At 37.1% G+C, this 21867-nt stretch overlaps 1 protein-coding gene and 1 long non-coding RNA gene across 2 annotated transcripts in view; one reads left to right on the top strand and one right to left on the bottom strand.

The window, feature by feature from the left end:
- Window positions 1-16064, top strand: part of LOC122694089 — a 138884-nt gene extending 122820 nt beyond the window's left edge. The window contains exon 3 of the long non-coding RNA XR_006341107.1: window positions 15952-16064. This is a non-coding gene — a long non-coding RNA (uncharacterized LOC122694089). The remainder of the gene's footprint in view (window positions 1-15951) is intronic.
- Window positions 5527-21867, bottom strand: part of FAT4 (FAT atypical cadherin 4) — a 175480-nt gene continuing 159139 nt past the window's right edge. The window contains exons 14-17 of the mRNA XM_043902378.1: window positions 19977-20101; window positions 17931-18148; window positions 13638-13899; window positions 5527-11240 (exon numbers count right to left, since the gene is read on the bottom strand). Of these exons, the coding sequence (XP_043758313.1) occupies window positions 9376-11240; window positions 13638-13899; window positions 17931-18148; window positions 19977-20101 (2470 nt within the window). The 3' untranslated portion in view covers window positions 5527-9375. The remainder of the gene's footprint in view (window positions 11241-13637; window positions 13900-17930; window positions 18149-19976; window positions 20102-21867) is intronic.

Genomic DNA, 21867 nt, shown 5'->3' with positions numbered 1-21867 from the left:
AGTGTCACATTGGCAAAACTACTCAAGAAGCTTCAATTTTAAAAAAAAGTCGCAATTGACTTTATTAAGTAAGGTGTGTGTGAACACGTGTGTATCAGTGTGCATTCATAAGATACTATATCTCAACTGTTAGATTTACTGCTATCTTTCACTTTCTTTATTAACCAGTCTTATCTGTATGCTGATATTTTAAAACCAATTTTAATATTAGGGGAAATATTAAAGAAGTCAGCTTAATGAAACCCAAAATTAATGTTCTTGTACTTATCTCTGAAAATGCTCCAAAATTCCCCATTATCCTCAAAGTTAAAGGACTTTACTAAAACACATCAGACTTCCGAGGTGGTGCTAGTCAAAAAGAACCTGCCTGCCAAAGCAAGAGACGTGAGATACACTGGTTGGATCCCTAGGTCGAGAAGATCCCCTGGGGGAGGGCATGGCAATGCAGTCCAGTATTCTTTCCTGGAGAATTCCATGGACAGAGGAGCCTGGCAGGTTACGGTCCTTAGGGTTGCAAAGAGTCAGACATGACTGAAGTGACTCAGCATGCATGCAGAGCACATTATGAAAGCCAATATTTTAAACACTTCAAAAAATTTTTCAATGTTTGATACTGTAGACAATTTTATTGTTTTACATCAGGTTGCCCCATTCATTATTCTGCATGTTGTCTTTCTTACAGAGTACTACTGTTAAACTATTACAATATATATTTTATTTCGTTATTGGTCTTTGTTCTGTGCTAAGTCACTTCAGTCGTATCCGACTCTATATGACCCTGTGGACCATAGCCTGCCAGGCTTCTCTGTCCCTGGGATTCTCCAGGCAAGAATACTAGACTGGGTTGCCTTATTCTCCTCCAGGGGATCTTCCACACCCAGGGATCTTATGCCTCCTGCATTGGCAGGTGGGTTCTTTATCGCTAGCACCACCTGGGAAGCCTTATTGGCCTTTACTAGTACTTATTAAATAAAGTGTAACTGATATTGATAGGATTATAAAGTAAAATGAAGTTTTCTGACTAATACTATAAAAATGCAGCAATGGATTATCTAAAATGCATTCAGAGTGTAATTCAGTGTAAAATGATATATTTTTTGTTTTATGATACTAATGCTGATGATATTATTTATCTCTGACAACAATAGATTCTATTTTTCAAGTTATTGCATGATGATGACTGACCCTATAAAAATATTCTTGCCAGTTACTTCATGCAATACCTTTTAGAAGATATGCAATTTGCTTAAATGAAAGTCTTAGAATGTAACATGAAATTATATTGAATACTCCAGAGGAAATTTACAGATAAAACAAAGACACATGGAGGTATTTTATTCCGTTTCTTAAGAATAATTAGAAAAAAATATATGGTTGTAAAGTCAAAAATGTCAGGGGAAAAAAAACACCATAAACCATTTGGTTATTCTTTTTTTCTTCACAGTTTTGAAAGTTTCCTTTCCACAGAATGCAGCCAAAAATGGATGTATGACAATTTGAATAGGGTCCAGAGAAATTAAAATGAAAAATTAAAAGCATTGGAATTGGAAGGCAAATGGAAGTTTGAGATAACTAGACAAATTATCAGAGGTAATTATTCAGTCATTTTACCCAAATTATACTTCAGCCTTATTTACCATAAACTCAGCAAAACATGGTGAATCTAGATAACCTACATTTTGCTGAGGATGGATGACACCAAATTCTGTGAAAAAGTATAATCCTGAAACCAAATGAACCAGTTTCAAAATAAGTGGTAAAGGATAAGACAAAGTTGATAATGGTTAGTTCAGAGCAAAAGCTTTCAAAGGCCAGGAATTTTAACTAAGTCTTACATAATTAGACAATGAAGGAACTGCTGAAAAATGTCAGCAGATTTCCTTAGTTCAAGAACTTGTGTTCTTAAAAACTCAGTAAACCTACTATTTTGTTACTTTTGAAAATGCAGATCACCAAAGTTTAGAAGGTTATTTTAAAAATAATTTTATGATTTTTTTTTGATATGGACCATTTGTAAGCTCTTTATTAAATATGTTACAATATTGTTTCTGTTTTATGTTCTGTTTTTTTTTGTTGCTTTTTTCTTTTTTCGGCTGGGAGGCTGTGTGGAATCTTAGTTCCCTGACTAGGGATCTAACCTGTGTACCCTGTGTTGGAAAGCAAGTCTTAACCACTGGACCGACAGGGAAGTCCCTAGAAGGTTATTGATGATATCAGTTGTCAAAAAAAATGTATGTAAAGCACACCTGAGTACAAATGGAAACGTCTTTGTGCATATTGAAATAATTCTTTGAAAACAGAACTATGCAAATTTTAAAGTATTTTGGGAAAGGAGAGTAGAGTCACCAAAAATCACAAGCCTCTTGAAGGCAAAAGTCATTGTTATTCACCAGTTTCTTTCTAGTCCTTGGCATACAATACTAAACAAATTTTTGTATGCATTACTAAGACCCACTTACTGACTAATTTATAGGGAGTAGTTATACTTTAATTTGATGTCCCGCAAATATCTATTTAGAAGGGCCCATTAAATGCAGAGTGGCCAAGAACTGTGCTTTAATTTGGATAATAAGCTGCCTATAAATTATGGATAATTGACTTTGCCACTTCAAAATTTCTTGAACATTTTTTGGACTCATTCTGTTCTTGATCTGAAGCTGCATAAATTAAGAGAGCTTTAAATGTGAACGTACTTTTTCTGTCTTATAATACTGACAGTCCAAACCACTCTCTTGCAGGAAACACTATTCTATAATCGCTATCTATAAAACTTAAAAGAAAAAAAAAAAAGATCCTGGTTTTGATTCACTCTCCAGATCCATGTATCAGTGTGTGCAGTACGTGCAATCACAAGCCTTTTGCATCAGTTGGAAGAAATATGTTAAAGACATGAATGGTTTCCTGTTAGTAGAGATCATCAAATCAAGCTTCATGATGACAGTTCTCCCAAAGCCAAAGAGGGCAGCCATTTTTTCATTCTCTGTTTATCCAAAGCCATGTTCCATGGAGAGTCCATCTTATCATCTGACTTTCTGATGAGCATTACCCCAGATTCAGTACATGACATCTTCAGACTCATAGCTCTAAAAGAATTTACACATTTTTGGAGTAGGCTATGCTGCACTTATTGTCTTACACTGTTTCCTAAAGGGATATTTCCCTAGGTGTCTTACTTTTCGATATTGAAATCAAGCACTAATAGCTCTGCTCTCTGTAGCATTCTGATCTAAGACTGCAAATAGAATAAGGAAAGGATGACTTCAGTGAGCAGACTGCTGTGGCAAAACAGAGCCTTATTTTGATCAACATCTGTACCACACACAATATGGTTTCAATTTGAAACAGGGAACTCATTGACGTTGCCAAAGAACTTTGTACATTGGTGGTTATTTTATTTGGGCTAGAATGGTACACAGATTAAGATTCCAACTTTCTGCCAGAAGACCATGATGACTGCACTTTGTACTTTGCAAGCTGATTTGGGACTCTGGCAACATGATTCATAAACTAATAAAATTGTAAGTATTCAAATGGATCACATGGAAGTTGTGTCCCTTTGTACAGTGTGTTTTTAAATATTCTGCGGGTCTTTTAATTTTCATTATATATCTTCAGATATGGAGATTCTCTCGCAAGTATTTCTACCTTGAATGTATCACATGACATATGAGGATTTGACGAATCTGTCCATCCATTCAGCATATTCTTTTAAGAGATACAAAGGGTCCTTAAGTTACCTGTATGATGCCAGTTTACACATTTGTCACAATCGTCTATGTGAATTCTAACATAATTATAACATACGTACACATATGTCATAGGTACATAAAAAACTTCCGAGAGTGTTTCCACTAAATGCCAAGAGTACATCTTTATATCTTAATCCTGGTTCACTACACTCAACTTGGATCCTTTTTAAAATTCTAACAAACTTTGAAATAAGTTTATTAATAATGTGAAGATGGAGGTTAACTACACTCATTATGATCAAAGACTCATTATAAGATATTTGGACAAGCTTTAGTTGCCTAAAATTTAGGCATAGATTTATTATCCTGTCTTATAGATATCTCATTTGCCATTATTTCCCACTGATATAAATCTATCTTCTCCCACTTGAAATATTTCCCTCATAAATTACTCCCTGTGTAAAAATAGAAGTCAATTTTTAAAATTAAAATTTATACAGCCTTCTAGTCAGTAAATATTATATACTTCAGATATATCAATGCCTCAGCAGGAAAGAAATAGGTTACTTTACTATTGTATATCTTAATATGCCTCCTATTAATATGCCTACCGGTTTGGATTGGTCATGGAGGATCAGATGAATCAATCAGTGTTAGCACAGAAATTCATCTCAATTAAAAACATCTCTCCTTTTGTCTTTTGCATCTTAGACATCAATGCAGAGTGAGCACATCCCCACATTCTCAGGGTTTGCTTCGCATTTAGAGATGCACTTATTTGGCAAGAGAAGATACACAAATGAAGGTTTGCTTCAACAACCATTCTGTCTCTGGGCCTGTTCTGAATTATCATTCTTACTCTTTACCCTCACATCCATTCGACTCTAAGGTTTCTGTGGTGCAGCCTTTGTTGATGTGTTGACAATGGTCTGCCCTCAGTGACTCTCTGACTGTTCCTTGAACATGGAATGATCTCCTACTGGGGATTCCCCATACCACTGCCTCTGTCTGCAACAGCATCGCCCACATGTGTCCATAGCTTGCTTTTCTGCTTCATTAAGCACTCTGCTCAAATGCAACCTCCCCAGAAAGGCCCTCCCTGACCAACCCATTTAAAAGAGTGTGCCGGAATCCCTTGGTGGTCCAGTGGTCAAGACTCCATGCTTTAACTCCTGAGGGCCTGGGGTTCAATCCCTGGTCAGGGAACTAAGATTCTACAAGCCTCACAGCAGGGCCAAGTAAAATGAAATAGCATGCACAGCCCCACGTCAACATCTAGTCCTTGTGCTGCTTTAGTTGGCATGCAAGCATTTGTCTCCTCTAGACATCACACTACATAATTATCGCTACATTTGCCATTTATTGATGGGTTTCTAGCTCCATCTAATAAAACGTTATGTTCCATCGTTATGTTCTTTGTCTGGTTTCTTTCTTGTTTCACCCCATGATCTAGAAGACTGCCTGACATGTAGAGAAAACTTAATATTGTTTGTGATTAAATGAATTCACCCAGGACATTGAACTTCTTTATATCTCTGTTTCTTTGTTGACAGAGAATGCTGTAGTCCATGGTCTTTGGTCTAAAGTATTTTTGTTTGCAGTGATTATCATAGATGCATAGGTCATGTTAGAATTGAATCATTGATATTCATCTGTATGTATGAAAATTGTAAGCACCAAAATTTATTAGAGCCTAGTGCCTTTCACCTTATTAATAATAAGTGAAAATCCTGAATTATAAAACTGCTGGATGGCTCAGTAGTGGTAACCATATAAATTACTAATGATGTGACATTACACCCAAAATATCTTTAAGGAATACATACTAGATTAATCATAGACTTTAATATTTTATTTCACACTGAAAGCTCTAATAAATATATGCCAAAAGACATTTCATTTCTAGGCTTATTTTCCCTAAGGGGAATGTAAATTTAGTCATCTTGGAATGTTAGTCCTTTTCAAATTGAATCTATGACATAAAATAATGGAAAAAGGAAAAGTGCATTGCTGAATTATTGATTCAAAATTTAGGAACCATTTTCACATTTTACACATTAATTTTATCATAATGTTGAATTCAAGTAAATAAAAAAGCATTTGCATGAACATAATGATTTCTTAGATGGGTTTTCTGGAAGTAATAAAGTCACAGGGTGATATAGTTTGCTTTTTCTTATAAATAAAATATTTATAAAGACCATAGCTTTCAATAGTTTAAGTCAGTTAATCTCATCACCCTTCACGTGGGTAAAGATTTTAAGAGCAACATGGGAGGCAGAAGTTGTGTTCCAGTCCCTTCTGGTGCTGTTTTCCTCAAGTGTCTTGAACGTATCTGAACAAGTGATCACTGAAATCAGCTAACTTAGGGAATTTCGGAAATGATCTTGACAGTAATAGCAATGTCCTCCTTGAGAGCTGAGTGACTAGAGTCCTACACAGCGTCACCAATCTAAGCTTGTGGCTGAGTAACCCCAAGCTGCCTTTCCCGGCCACAAGCTCACTAAGGTATTTTCTGTTTGCACCTGAAAGAAAGCAATGTTTTCTTTACAACAGACATGCAGGAAGAGTCCCAGAGAGTGACTGTATTCCAGGCAATCCAATATACCCTTGCGGAGCTGGATTAACATTCTGAAAGTGTGGATTTATTGTGAAGCAGGTCACCACTAATGATTAATTTGTGAGGACTGTTACCTTGACAGGGCTTTCCAGATGGCACTAGTGGTAAAGAATCTACCTGCCAAAGCAGGAGACAATAAGAGATGCGAGTTCAATCCCTGGCTCAGAAAGATCCCCTGGAAGAGGTCATGGCAACCCACTCCAGTATTCTTGCCTGGAGAATCCCATGGAGAGAGGAGCCTGGTGGGCTACAGTCCATGGGGTCGCAAAGAGTCAGACATAACTGAAGCAACTTAGCATGCATGCATGTTACCCTGTCAATTTGTCTTCAATCCCATTTCACTAGAATAATGTTATGCCACTTCATTATTTCAGTAAGTATTCATTTGAGTGAAAATTTCATTCCATACATTTCTGATTTGTTTTATAATACAGTGTAAGTATTGTTCTTGCTTCAATGGAAAACATTTAAAGAAGGATGAAAGACTAGAAATTTTCCGATACAAATCCTGTTTTACGCAGAAACTGGGATTGATTAATCAAGGGAATAGTACTTCTCTATCTCACAAAGAATTCTTAGAGAATTAGAATACAGAATCTTGGCAAAAGATTCCTCACCCTTAACTCTCAGCTATAATCATGTTTATCATTTTACTTTTTGCTCTGTTCTCAATTATAGAGTTTATATCCTTGAGGACATTGAGATGCTTCAGAGCTTCTTGGGGAAAAAAATGTATCCTGTTTTGAGTTATGCAAAGCAATCAACATGTTCCCATATTTCGTGCATAAATTCATAATACTAAAATTCATAGGCAAATACTAAAACATGTTGGCTCATCCCAGGTGACAAAAAATTGCCCCAAATTAGATTAACATCTTACACTCAGTCCCTAAATCATGTTACATGAATATTATAATTTAGGTTATACCCACATTTTATTTTCTACTTGAAGCAAAAATAATCATCTCAACATTATTAAAAAACAAAATAATTCTGGTACATATCTCAATCTGTTATTATTAAATTATTTTATTTACTAAAGGTTTTTCCATATTTTATATACTAAAAACTTTTACAGATTGTTAAAATTTCTATTCAGTAAGAGACAGTCAGTGGGAGAGGATAATATTCTCAGTAAATATTAGGTATGGGACAGGTATTTAATTATAAAAAGTTCTGAGGTTGTGACGTAATTTGCAGAAGTCCTGTTACTTCAGATACAGCTATTTATACACCCATGGGTTTGTTCTGGGCTAGTCTCTTCACCTGGATTGTTTCACTCTTGGGTGGACTATGTGAAAATAGGGGTTTGTCTTGGCTAAGATAGCATGTAAAATTTGTTTAGAATTTATGGAGCAGAGTGATCAATAAATTAAAGACAGGTATGCATAAGCAGAGTTTTCACTGTCATTCTTCCTAAGCACCACTGGGTATAGAAAATTTGGAGTTGAATCCTTGGAGAAAATGAGACCCAGACATTTTTCCATAATTAGCTTTTATTCATTGCCTCTCCTATTATTATAAGCCTGGCTGAAAGCTGGCCTTTAGTGAACATGCTCTACTGGGAACTTCCAAGCATTTATTGCCAGAATGCTTAAACCAGGTTCATAACAAAGTCAGTCCCCTAAGACCCAACTTAGTCTAGACTCATTATGCTCTAGGGAAGTCCAAGAACTCTGACAGGTAGGAATGCACGAAAGCAACCTTAAAATATCTGTTCTGGCAATCATCCATATTCATGTTTTTTAAAAGAAAATGATGTTGCCCATATATCATTCAGCTTGCCATACCCTATTGACAAGTGAAGACTTTTCTCAATTGGGCATGGAAAGAGTCTGGGAAAATGAAAAATTAAAATTACTCTATGAATGCAAAGTATTTTAAATAAATATTTTAATTCTATTGTTGGCATTTAAAAGTAGAAAGCATACAGTATGTTACAAATATCAAACTGTGAAAAATATGAACGTTACATAAGTAACAAATGTAAAAAAAGTATTTTCTTACCTTCCCTGAAAGTAAGAAAAATATTCAGCATAGGAAAATATCAGTATCAAAAACACAGCTTCGGTGTAAAAAAAGGAAAGTTTTTACATGGTATTAAAAAAAAAAAAAAAGGATCTACAAAATGACAGAAAGTAAGACATGTTGAAATTTGACTTTATATAAATTATAAAAACTGGGTACTTGGGATAAATGTTAAATGGTTGGAAACTAAGTCCAATCGTAGGCTTTCTTTAGGTCAATTCTTTAAAATTTTAAAAGCAATAGAATATTTTTCAATAAATAACTTTAAAAAATGTCTCTGAGAAGTGCTGCTAGGACCTCATTCCTTACAGGAGAGCGGCAGTGTCCTGGTGACAGCATGCAATCATTTTGTTCCAAGTGGAAGCCTGATGAAAGTCAGAAGACCAAGACTGTTTACAAAAACGTTTCAGAATTTTTAACAAAACTTTGTAAAAAATAAAGTCCTAAAGTGCTGAACAAAATGACTTAATTTTAGTACCCACTGTCATGAAAAACATTCAATTATTCAGACATTTCAGAGCAACATTGAATACGGAATCTATAATTCTGAAAAGTGTTAATACTTAGTCTTTCATTTCAGGAGAGGGGGGCTCTTTCTACACTTTACAAAGATGGGTTAAACCTCAAGGATCTTGCAATGCAAAACATAACAATAATAATACAATGGAAACAATACACATACCCCACGGTGAAAGCACGAGTTCATTTCAGCAACCGTATTCATTTCAAAAGTCACAAATCAAACACCGGTAAATAACGAAAAAAAACAAAAAAAACTTTCCAAATGCTGCATGCCACATAACTAGTTACAAAATACGATGCATGCAGGAAAAGAAATTTAACCAAGCATATTTAAATTAAAAGAGTTGTTTTGAGTCTGTTTCAGCAGCATTGTGGTTATTATTTTTAACTTTCCCTCCAACAACCAGTCCCTACTGGCCTCTTTTGCAAACGTGACCCACCCTAGTGGGCAACCTTACCATGGTCTGTTTCTTGGTTTTTTTTTTTTACATTTTTTGTAACGCCAGTACACAGAGTTCACACATACTGTTCTGCCTCCCCATCTTTGGGGGCTGGCTTAGTTGTGCCACACTTGCCTTCTTCATTAGCTGCTGCTTTTTCTGGAAGAGATGCCAAATCTTTAAAAACATCTACATAATGGCCGAAACCAGGGCCCCAGTTCAAAAGGTTGTCCCAGTTGAAATTCCCTGCTTGCTGCCCAAGCTTCAAGGGCAGTGTGTTGTCAGCAACCCCCGGTGTTGCTGCCTGTGTGCCCACGGGTCCCCCCTCAGCCCTGCGGCCGTGGTACCTTCTAGGCTTCAGTCTGGCTCCATAATTATCCTCATCATCTGCATCCGATTCATTGACTTGAGATAATTTGGGCATCCTGGAAGTATATACCATGGGCTTTTCCCTGTCATACTCCATTTCTGAGCAAGTGAAAGACTCGTGCGAGTCACTATCAGAAGAAGATTCTGGAGCCGGGATGCCATCTGCTGGATTCCGCGTTCTGGACAGGGGCCTTCTGCAGTCCTCTTCTGAAGAAGACCTCCCGTGATCTGCACTGCAGATACTTGGGTTTCTGGGCCGAGGCGTGTTGAGCCTCTCCACCTCTTCAATGGAGAGCCCTACTGGAGGAGAAGATTCCAGGGGGACCTGCCCAGTGGGCTGCTTCAGGCGACTCCCCGGTCTAGAGCCATGCGACGCCACGGCCTGAGGACTCTTGCCTCTCCTTCCCAGCCTCGTGGCGTAGTTGAAGATGCCGGGCTGGCACGCGTCACCATGCACCTCCAAAGTGTTTCCCTCCCTCATAGGGAGATGCAGTTCCCTCGCTGGGCTATTCCTGTAGAAAGTGGAGGACTTGGAGAAAGGGGCTGGACTGTGTCGGGACAGAGGGTTGGGAGTCGGGCAGGCCGAGTGACTAAGGGAACTGGATCTCAGACCTTGACTGTAGGAAGGCTGGTAGGTCAAGCTGCTGGCTCCCAAGGGCATGGGGGACTGCCTGGCGAAGCCCAGGGGGCTGTGCCTCTGGATGGAAAATTTGGGGGTGTGGCTACGGAATTGCTTGTAGTGTTGGATGATGTCGGCGTCCGAAGGGGCGATGCTGCTGGCATTGTCGATGTCGTAATGCTCTATTTCCTGCTCGGGTGAAGCCAGAGGGGCACTGGGGATGGTTTCTGAGTTGTGGGGAAGATCAGTCTCATCGTAGATAAGGTAGGGGTTTTCCCTCTCAATGATGTCTGGCTTCGGGTTCCCTTCGGGCTGTTTCCTCACGGTCATGTCCTCCCCATAGGGAGGGATGTTGTCTGGGTCATCGAAAGCAACATTCTCACTTCCCTTTTTCTTCTTCTCCTTCGGCTTCTTCTCCTCTTTGGGACTGTTGGCCTTCTTGCCCCTGCACTGATTACATAGGATCAGGCTCAAGACCAGGAGGGCCAGGACGGTAGCGCAGCTGCCCACGATGGCGGGCACGGCCCACAGGGGCAGGGAGATCTCCTCGGGGCCCGAACTCAGGACACAGATGTGGCCTCCGGGGCTCCCAGCCTTGCACACCCTCCCCGGAGGACAGGAGACGCCGAGACAGGCCACCACCATCTCGCATGTCCTCCCTGTGTGTGACTCCGGGCAGCCGCAGGTGAAGCCGGAGTGCAGGCCTGGCTCGCAGCTGCCGCCGTTCTGGCACGGGTGGGAGGCGCAGTCCCCGGGGGGCACGCACTTGTACGCGAACCACTGGTTGACGCAAAGCAGGTCTCCCCAGCACGGGTTGCTGGCACAGATGTTCGGGCCGCGGCAGCCAATCTTCACAGAGGGATCCGTCTTAGAAATGGAGGCCAGGCTGTGTTTGCCACTGAAAGGAAGGCTCTCTCCACCGTACAGCATCGAAGCGATGCAGCCATCAAACCCTGCAGGGGCAAGAAGGAGCTGTAACGTGTTGTAGGGAAACCAAACGCTGAAAAGGCTCCATTCACCTGGCAAAGGGAAGCTTTGCCATCACATCATGAGAGTTGAGAAACCACAACCTCACAGCCATCCTCCAACTGTAAGGCAATAAATCTGAGCCTGTTACAATGTAAGTTAGCAAGATGTGTAAGACTGCCATGACCAAAAGGTGGAGTAGATTGATGGGATCCTGCTCTTTTGAAGATTTATGAAGGGCTCGAACAGGCTGAGTTTTCATTTTATCTCTCCTCTCATTCAGTCATCTATTGATTTTATTTTTATAGTTTATATACAAAGAATTACATAAAAATAAATTTTAATTTAAAAATACTTTAAAAAAACCAAAATAGGCCAATAACTTCAATCATTAGCTCTTGCGGTTTTAATGGAGGTGATATTGCTCCCAAGGAGCTGAGCATAAGTTCTTGAGGAACAAAAGAAAAATCTTAGCCATTACCAGGGCTTGTGGGCTTCCAAAGGGCGGATATAGAATATACCTGTAGCATTAACATTTCATACAGTAGTGATGGTAGGGATCAGAAAACAAGGTCTAAAACAGCTCTTTAGGGGATGGTGATTTTTTTAAAAAAATATTTGAGAAAGACTTTATTAGACAAATATTTGTATGCTATATATATCTTGCCACTAACAAAAGGGTGTGATTTACATTGGCTTATTTTCTTACAACATTTAAGGGAATTAGCATCCATATTCTAAAACAAGTTAAATATGTAAGAACTAATTATGATGTAGGCTTTAACTTTTATGCTTTGACTATGTTACTCTGTCATGCATTTTTTCAATTTTCCTTTTATTTGATGCATCATTCCATCCTGGTGTCACTTCCATCCCATTTCCATAAGCTCCTGGGACATCTGCTTTTGTTCCTACACTCCTAGTTTTCTTTCTATGAATTAGTCCCCTTTAAAGTCTCATTTTCTTCTAAACAACCACTGACTCAGAGTTACTCAAGGTAAGGCCTTAGGCTTTCTTTTCAGTCCACACACTCACATTTGGTTATCACATCCATGCCCAGTGCTTCAGTTACCTGCTTAACACTAGTAACTCCTAAAGATGTATCTCCAACTGGTCTACTCTGGATTTCCAGCCCATCTACCCAAAGGCCTTTCTCAAGGTGCTCCAAACTCAGAGAACCCCAAACCAAAATCTTGATGTTCCCCATAGATGTGCTTATTTTTGCACCATTCTGCAGTTTTCTCTTGTAGTGGCACTACTCTTCTAGTTGGAAGGTCAAAAACCTCTCTGAATTTTATCAAATCATTAACATTTTATTTGACTTTCATTCCTGATATTATTCCTTATCCCCTTCTTTTAAATCTCCTGCCACCACATAGTCAATCCTCACAAAATACAGTGGCTAGATCACTGCAGTATCTTCCAGCTAATTTATGCAAGTCCCCTCTTGTCCTGTTCCCATGCACTTTCCAGAGTGTAGCCCAAAGGATCTTTAATATCACTGAATATCTAATTTTGATACTCCTATGATTAACTTTCAGGTATTTTTCAGTAATTGTGGTACTCCTGTGATTAACTTCTCACTGTTCCAAGAATGAGATAGATTGCCACATGGTCTAGAAGACCTGTCATTCTCCAACTTCATCTTTGATTTGTGATATCAGTCCTCAGTGTTGTGGGTTCTATGATCCTGACAATCTATTTTTCCCCCTTCCATTCTCATCGGTATAAATTAACTTTTCATTCCCTCCCATCCTCATTTTCATGTCAGTTTCCAGAGAAGTCTCCCTTTCTCTATTTTTGGCAATCTCTTAGAATTTTATGTTCTTCCTTACATCATTTATCCTAGGTTAAAATAATATATTTCCTTGTGTAATGATTTCATTGATGTTTGTCTCCCTTATAGGACCATGCATTCTATGGAAAGAGTCCACCATTGTAGTTCATGCCAAGTACCTACAGGGCTCTGTAAATATCTGTTGTGTGAATGCACAAATGGATGAGTAAATGAATGAATGTACAAATAAATGTTTAGTGCACAAGGAAAGGATCAAAACAGCCTGGACTGAATTATGAACTTGGTAGAAAATGGCTAAAGAAAGTTACGGCCAATAATTTATTACTAACCTTCTAAAGATATTTATGATGGTCTTGAAAAGTAAAAGTGAACGTGTCAGTCACTCAGTCATATCCGACTCTGCAACCCCATGGACTGTAGCCCGCCAGGTTCCTCTGTCCATGGAATTCTCCAGGTGAGAATGCTGGAGTGGGTTTTTATTCCCTTCTCCAGGGAGTATTCCTAAAGGATGTTATCAGGCATCTAGCTACTTTTATAGGAACAATTTTACCTTTCTTTTGGGCCTCCACTCAGCACAAGCATTTACCTGTTTGAGCATCTCGATGAGCTTGATTGGGAGGAATTCCTCCAAGAGATATAGTGAGCACGTCCAGGCCACCAAAATCCTGAGTAGGGTGAATGATGTCTCTGTTATGAATTCTGTCAACGGACAACACTGTGGCTGTTCCATTTTTCCCAATTAGGAAAGTATGCCAGTGGCCATCAGCAACATAGACTTCAGGAATATTTCTCTCCACCTTGCCCGCAATTCCAGCATCCGATGTAAAATGTACTTTGCCATTCTTAATCTGTAAAACACATTAAAAATAATGTAGAATTAAACTATGGTATGCTTGAACAAAAGCAGGAGTATAAAGAAACTAAGACACTGCTCAACTTAAAGAAGAGAGAATACTTGAGGAAAATGCTTGTGTGAAAGTATATTTACTTATATTGCCTTTACAATTTTAAGTAACATATACCTTCACATTTAATAGGTTCACATTTAATAGTTTTCAAGGTATTATTATATTTATAACTAGTTTTTCAAGATGTATATATTCATTTTCCAGAACACAAGCGAGATAGTAATAGGGTAAATACTCCCCTTAGGATAGATAAATCACATCTATTTATGATTACTTATATTTTAATGGCAATTGCAAGTTAAAAAACTTGTTTAGTAAATGGCCCACAGCTATGAAAAAATATTAAAACTATATCCAAAAAGAGAAATCAGTGCTTAATTAAAAATGAAGCTTAGTTGGAAAAGTAAAAACATAAATACATTGTTTTACCTGTCATCTATTACACAGTGGAATTTTATTTTTTAAAAAATCATGCTTAATAATGAGGTGTCTGGGCAAGTCTTTATTTTGGCTGTCTTTTAATATTTATCTAAGGGATATTTGGTTTCTTTTACTTTGCCCACTAGAACATCGGGTAACAGGAAGCTCCTACTCCAGTTTCCAGCTCGCAGGTCTCCAGTTTTCTAAGTAGACACTTAGAAAATGAAATAATTTATAAGCAGGATGAAAAGAGCATAATCCCGACACTACTGCCAGGGGATAAAGTGGCACTGAGAATCAAATGACGGGAATGAAAGGATGGATCCGTTTATTTTGTCCCTCAGATCAACTGCTATTTCTACATGCAACAAACACATCTGGTAGAACTAAAAATGAATTCATTTTTACTTTGTGGAAAATATGCCTAACACATTTACATACGTTATTCATAATGTAATATTCTATTAAAGCTGTTTATCCAGATAATAATATATTCCAGTACTGAACCCAGGACAAAAAAAAAGAAAATTGTGGTTAAATGACAGTAATGTCATCAAATGGACAAAATCTCATGAAACACACAGGAATTATAGTAATTCATCTTAGGTTCTAGCCAGGGTCCTTTTTGGAAAGAAGCTTTCCAAAGCTTCATGTTTCTCTCCTAATTGATCACACCCTGTCATACTTTCATTTGACCAATTTCTGATGAAAAAGTCCATGGAACACACTATGTGTGGAGTAGGATGAAAAAGAATCTATGTTTCCATTACAACAGTCTTCATATTCTACCTCTCCCCAATAATACTCTACCTAACTCTTCTATCCACCCTAGTCGTCAAAATATCATGTACATTTTTTGCTTGGTTTTACTTATTCATAGATTGACTTGCTCATTTATTTATTTATTTTTGACTCTAAAGAGCTTGGAATCATCCCAAGTCTGTACGGCATACCTGGCCTTACTTCAAAACAAAAACAAACCAACTAAATACCCAAACCAAAATGATTTGGACTAGATACAAAGTCCATCGCCTTGCATTATTGCATTTCCAAATAAGGAGATAAACCAAGTGAGGGGAAAGAAGAGAGCTATGTGAAACACTTTAAATACAGTGTAAAACCCATGATACATAAGAATGCTTTTCTTTTGTTTTTCTCTCTGAATTTTTCTCTCCTTAGTTTCTTTCTTTTTTATTTTTTTAATCTGAATAAAGAAAGAAAGAGAGATAGAAAGCAACTGTCAGAAACTGAGCCAAAAAAGAAAGAAGAAAACCAGGACCCGTGGTCACTGATAAGCTAATTGATAAGTAACAGTACATTCTAACTAGTTTCCTCGCCCGGATAAGCAGATCGTATTCCTGTCATCCAAGTAACTTGCCTGCTTACAACAGTTACTCTGTTCCTGTCTGTTCAGTTCTCTTTAATCACTGTTTTTTGGTTTTTTTTTTTTTTAATCTATTTACTCTACCTGCCAAACCCCCTAATCTCTGAAAAGCTACCTTTCAAAATTTTCATACAAAGGAAATGTGAATGGCCTGCATTAGTCATTATTTTGATTCAATTTCCCTTCAGGAAGAAAAGAAATCTCCAAGTGCTTGCTACCAACGTAACAAAATCTGGAGAGGCTGCATGCTGCTGTTCTGTTGGAAATGCAAGATTTTTATGGTGGCAAAAACGGATCCTGACATTCAGCTTCTTCCTTGAGGAAGGAAAATATTCTGTCTCTGATTTCTCCAAGCACATTGTTTTTGTATCTCTTGGCTTAAAGAGATAACATACAGAAATATTTCATATGTCATTTAAATGGCACGAGGACTTGGAAGAAGTTGAACAGATAATGCACAGACCTCAATGTCAAAGCCTCTCCATGCATATAAAAACGTTTCTTGTAAGAATATGCCGGTCTCCTGCTTTCTTTCCTTCGATACACTTTTCAATGAAAACTATAAGCACCAAATAATGTTACACAATGACTTAGGTGTTTTGTTTTGCAGTTACTCTATTACTTCTGGAACTGGGCTCTTTGTTTCAATAATGGAGGTAAAATTATAACTTCAAGTTATTCTCCAACTGGATTTGGGCAGAGTTTCTGAGTCTCAGCAGCACTGACATTCAGACTGGATGGTTCTTTCTTACAGGGTATTGTGCTGTGTGCTGAAGGATATTTAGCAGCATATTTGACTTCCAAACACTAGATGCCCGTAGTTGCGCCCCTCTCTCCTGCCCCCAACAACCATGACAATAAAAAATGTTTCTAGGCTTTGCCAAATCAAAATCACCCCCAGTTGGGAATGGCTAGACCAGGGAGATTATGAGACTCTTAGAAACATTTCTTTTTGTATTAAATATTTAAAGGTATATACAGACTTCCCTGGTGGCAGTAAAAAAAAAATGTGCCTGACAATGCAGGACACACGGGTTCGATCCCTAGCTCGGGAAGATCCCCCGGAGAAGGAAATGACAACCCACTCCAGCATTCTTGCCTGGAAAATCCCATGGACAGAGGAGCCTGGTGGGCTACAGTCCATGGGGTTGCAAAATAGTCAGATATGACTTAGCGACTAAATAAGAGGCCACGTACCGACCAGAGTTCTCTTGGATGGAGAGAAATCTTGAGAATAAAGAGGCTGAAGTTTAGAGGTGAATGTCTGTTTTTATTTTTAGCATTGTATGTGAATTAAACCTACTAATCTTCTAAGTATATTGCTTCTTTCTTTTGTAAATTAAGCTTTTAGTAATTTTCAAAATATTGATATATAAGTGGAAATAATTCAGGAAATATGGGTTTGTTTTCTTAAGAATTTATTAATATAAATCCTAATAATTCTGCTGGTAATATAAAAATTATGAGCAGAATTATAATATACTGAATATATATATATAACTCATTTATAGCTGAGGAAAAAAATATGTGTAAAAAGCCTAATGATAAATCAACATGAAATATAATGTTGCAGAAATATTTATTTAGAAATTATTTGGAAAAAAAAAAGAAATTATTTGGAGAAGCTAACTGAAATTTTACTTACAATAAATTCCAAAGATATTTAATTTCACAGGCATTACATGGATAGTGAATCAAATATAAATATGTTCCAGAATAAAGGCAGAAAATTTCAAAAAAAAATTTTATACTTGTCCTGCCAATTAATATATACATATAAGTGTTTGGAATAATTCTTGGAAAAAAAGTATTTTTTCCATTTCAAAGACATATCTTTTGGTTTTACTTTGTTTTAAAGTAGGGTTAAAAACAATATGAATTTTTTTGTCTGGCAAAGTAGATTGCAACAAATTCTTTCTTTGCTGGCCTACCCAGCAGTGGTCTCTATTCTAAACAAAAGTGTTTAGAAACCAAACCATTCAGATCTTTGTTACTCTGGCCAATGCCTGAGGAATAGTTAAGATAGATGATATTGGAATAGTGCCCAGCATTAGTCGGAACTCTAATGGGCTGTAAAGAAAAGGATAGAAATTATGGGAGAAGTGATTTAAACCATGACACAGCAGGCGGTGTAATCAAATGAAGTCACCATTAGCTTTTATCTTACCTTCACAGTAGTGTAATTGCTGCTTTCTTGGATATGGATTAAAATGCCATTCTCGCTTCTTGTCCTGAATTTTACTTCCAGACTGTTCACACCAAAAGGCTCCAACATGGCACCTCGGATGCTCTGCCTCAACAAATATTCCCGCTTCTCATTCTGACTCATGTGGTAGTCCAAGCGCCCTTTGCCTTCTAATGATAAGGCTGTGTCCGGGGTAATAGCTGAAAGACAACAAAGAAAGATAAACACGAATGCATCCAATAGGCATTTCTTAGAGTTTCTTTGGTGACAAAAATTTATAAAAAAGAACAATGAAATTATTAAGGATTTGGAATCAGTGTCCCCTAATCCTCCTCTGAAAAAATTATTGCCACTTGAGAATTATTGTGTGAGTTGATTTCAAATGCTTAAATCTATGTTGGAACCATGAAATGTAAAACATTTTGTGACACTTATTCATTTGCAAAATATTCATTAAAATATTTCATACATGCTATATACATTATGAATACCTGGAGAGATAGCTACATTTTAAAAATATACAGTTGAAAAATTTAATTATAAGTTTCACTGTGTTTCTAAAATAAATAATCTTTAAAGTCTCTAACATGGAAAATTTGAACAAAGAAGGGTACAAACATTCATATTTGCAACTAACTTTATTAGTACTAATAATTACATAGATTTAATTTGCAACCATGTATGATTATCATATATATTATATTTATAATCTAATAAATGTTCACACTTCTGAAGTACATAAGTGTGTTATAGCTAACAAATCTAAAGAACATGAAGAAAATGAGCTCAAAAAGATTTCAACAGTGAATGGTACATTTTAAGAAGGTAAACTATGTAGTATGAATTATACTTCAATTTTTTAAAAAGAACCACAGGCTTTTCTCACGTGAGTGGCATTTTATTTTCCAAAAATAATTAGATTACTACTTACTAAATACTCATTACTTTAAAAAAAATCATGTGAAAATGCACTTTTTCTGTGTTTTGATTTTATCCTAAATAAACACAATCATACCTCTGCTAAGGTCTTTTTGATTATAGTATATACTTAATCATGGGTTTCCCTGGTGGTTCAGAGGGTAAAGTGTCTTCCTGCAATGCAGGAGACCTGGGTTTGATCCCTGGGTTGGGAAGATCCCCTGGAGAAGGAAATGGCAACCCACTCCAGTATTCTTGCCTGGAGAACCCAATGGACAGAGGAGCCTGGTAGGCTACAGTCCATGGGGTCGCAAAGAGTCGGACATGACTGAGCGATTTCACTTCACTTCACTTATACTTAATCATAAATTTCTATTCATTCTCATAGCAGAATCAAATGACTACTTGAAAAGTGGTCAGGTAGGTGCAATGATTTAGGTAGTAACCACTTATCTGACAACAAAGCAATTCTATTAAAAAGATTCCATTAGAGTTGGTCATATACAGCCTGAAATTAGAGAATGCCATTCTTTAATGAACTCTTGAATGTCATTAATATCTTATTAATAATATTAGGATTTAGAAACAAATAACTAATAAAAGAATCTTAAAAGTAATATTTGAAACCAATTTCATTAATTGCAATTTAAAATTTAATTATCACCTTTAACTATAATAGATTTTATTGCCATTATATGTTTTGAACTCAGTGTTCAGCAATTCAGTACTTTTACTTTTCAACCAAACACAACATGTTCACCAGAGAAATATCCCATAAAGGTAGATAATATTAAACCAAAACCTGAATATAGCTCTGGTCTTGTACATTTCCAAGCATTCCTATAGGTAAAACAAAAATAACTAAATGATACATTTATAAAATGAAAACTAAGGACATATTTAGTAAATATTTCTAAAAGGATTTCACTCTCCCTTGGGTTGAGAACATGAATTAAAACATGTCACTGTATTTTACCAATTATTCCCCATTTAATATTTTCAATAGTATCAAAACATAATTCTTTGAATTCAATTGCATATTTAGGTACATATATTTATACTTTTCAAGGTTATTAGAATTTCCAGTGGAAGATGAAATAGCTTGCATACATTTTTCACAGTATTTCCCGGTCAGTCCTTCCCTGCAATGACACTGCTGCCATGACCAGTAATCTGTACACGTACCACCGTGTTGACAGGGACTGTGAATACAAGCGCCTTCTAGTCTGGGGCATCTAAAATAAAATCAGAATAAAGACATGTAGAGCACAAAGCCGGCAGGGGGAGAAATTGGATAAAATTAGATATAAACTTTTATTAACCTGTTTAGTCTTCATGAACTCAATGCTTTGAAACTTAGGTTGCAACTATATTTGGAGCATCGAATCAAACTAAAAGTTGCCTTGTAACATACGCCCTGCCTCATTCATAAAAGACAAGATTAAGCAAAACATCTTCAACAGCAAAGAAAGAGGTGATAATTTCTTCTTTAAATTAATTCTTAATTGAGCAAAACTTCCTGGCCAAATACACACTTCGGTTCATGTGCTTTCAGGGTTACATGTTTCTTTGAGTACCCAGCTCCTCCATTAAATGACTCATGCAACTAATCTTGACTGAATGGCTACTGCATGTCAAACATGGTTCTAAGCATGGAGATAAAATGATGGAAAAAATCCATGTGTTCATGGAATGCTTTTTTTTTTCCCTTGTAGGGGAGGCAGATAAAAAACTTTAGATAAATGTGTAGTATGTTTAGAAAGAAGGAAGTTCTGTGGGAAAATGAAGGCAGAGAAGGACTGGGAGTATTTTGGGGATGTTCCTGGATCTCTAGGTTAGAGGTTAGACAGTGAAGGAAGGATTTGTCTTCATGAAGTCCTAAATAAAGTGAGAGAGCAAAGTATATCTGGTCAAAGATCATTCCAGGCAGAGGAAAGAGCCAGTGAGAGAATCCTGAAGTAAAACTGTCCTTGGCATGTTTGAGGGACACCAAATGGCTAAATATAGTCAGAGCAGCAATGTGAACAAGGAGAAGAGGTAGATAATGGTAAGGAGGATAAGATATGAAAAGAACTGTGTCAGAAATGGCTGGGACATGACCTGAGGACTACCCTGTCTGCTGTCCATGCTGGACCTTTGCTGAACACTCCACTAAAACTGCTGAATAGTTGCTGAGTTGCAAAAAGGAAAGAATAATGCTGAGAACCAGACTTTCCCTGCATTAAAGAAAATACACTTTCCCCTAGTAACAAATGAGGTGTGCTCCAGAATTCAATCATACATGTAGAATAATTTTACCCTCCAGTCCAAAGTATTGATAAGCAACTTGTGTAAGCCTGCATTAATTTCCCTCTTTCTCCTACTAAACAAAAAAATAAACAAACAAAATGCTTGTTCATCTTCTTTCCAGTGGAACATTACTTTGGGTTCCTCTGGAATCTGTGACCCTTAAATTGCAATCTGAAGATCCCAAATAAACTGCCTTTACACCTCTTTACATTCCAGGTCCTTTTGGTTGACAAAGGAGAGGTCTGTCTTATAAGTCAGGGTAAGAACTGATTTCTGTTTTAATTTTCTTTAATTTTTTTTTGTTTGTTTTATATTGGAGTAGAGTTGATTGACAATGTTGTATTAGTTTCAGGTATATAGCAAACTGATTCAGTGATATACATATTTCTATTCCTTTTCAGATTATCATAGAGTGTTGAGCAGAATTCCCCATGCTGTCCAATAGGTCCTTGTTGGTTATCTATTTTAAATATAGCAGATTGACATTACTTCTGTTTTTTAAGCATCATTCTGTTTGCTGGTGGATTGACATACCACATTTTGTCAGAAAGAGAGGAGTCAAAGGTGGTCTAGAAATTGTGGTTGACCAAGTGCGTGGACTGAGTTATTATTATCTGAGATGAGACAAAATACAAGGAGTGGGTTTGGGAGGAGTCAGGAAGGAACGTCAGAAGTTCAGTTTTAAAATTAAGTTTGAAAGACTTGTTAGAAA

Source organism: Cervus elaphus, chromosome 5, assembly GCF_910594005.1.
Source record: "Cervus elaphus chromosome 5, mCerEla1.1, whole genome shotgun sequence".
Classification (NCBI taxonomy): Eukaryota; Metazoa; Chordata; class Mammalia; order Artiodactyla; family Cervidae; genus Cervus; species Cervus elaphus.
This window is presented reverse-complemented; position numbering and strand designations above follow the sequence as displayed.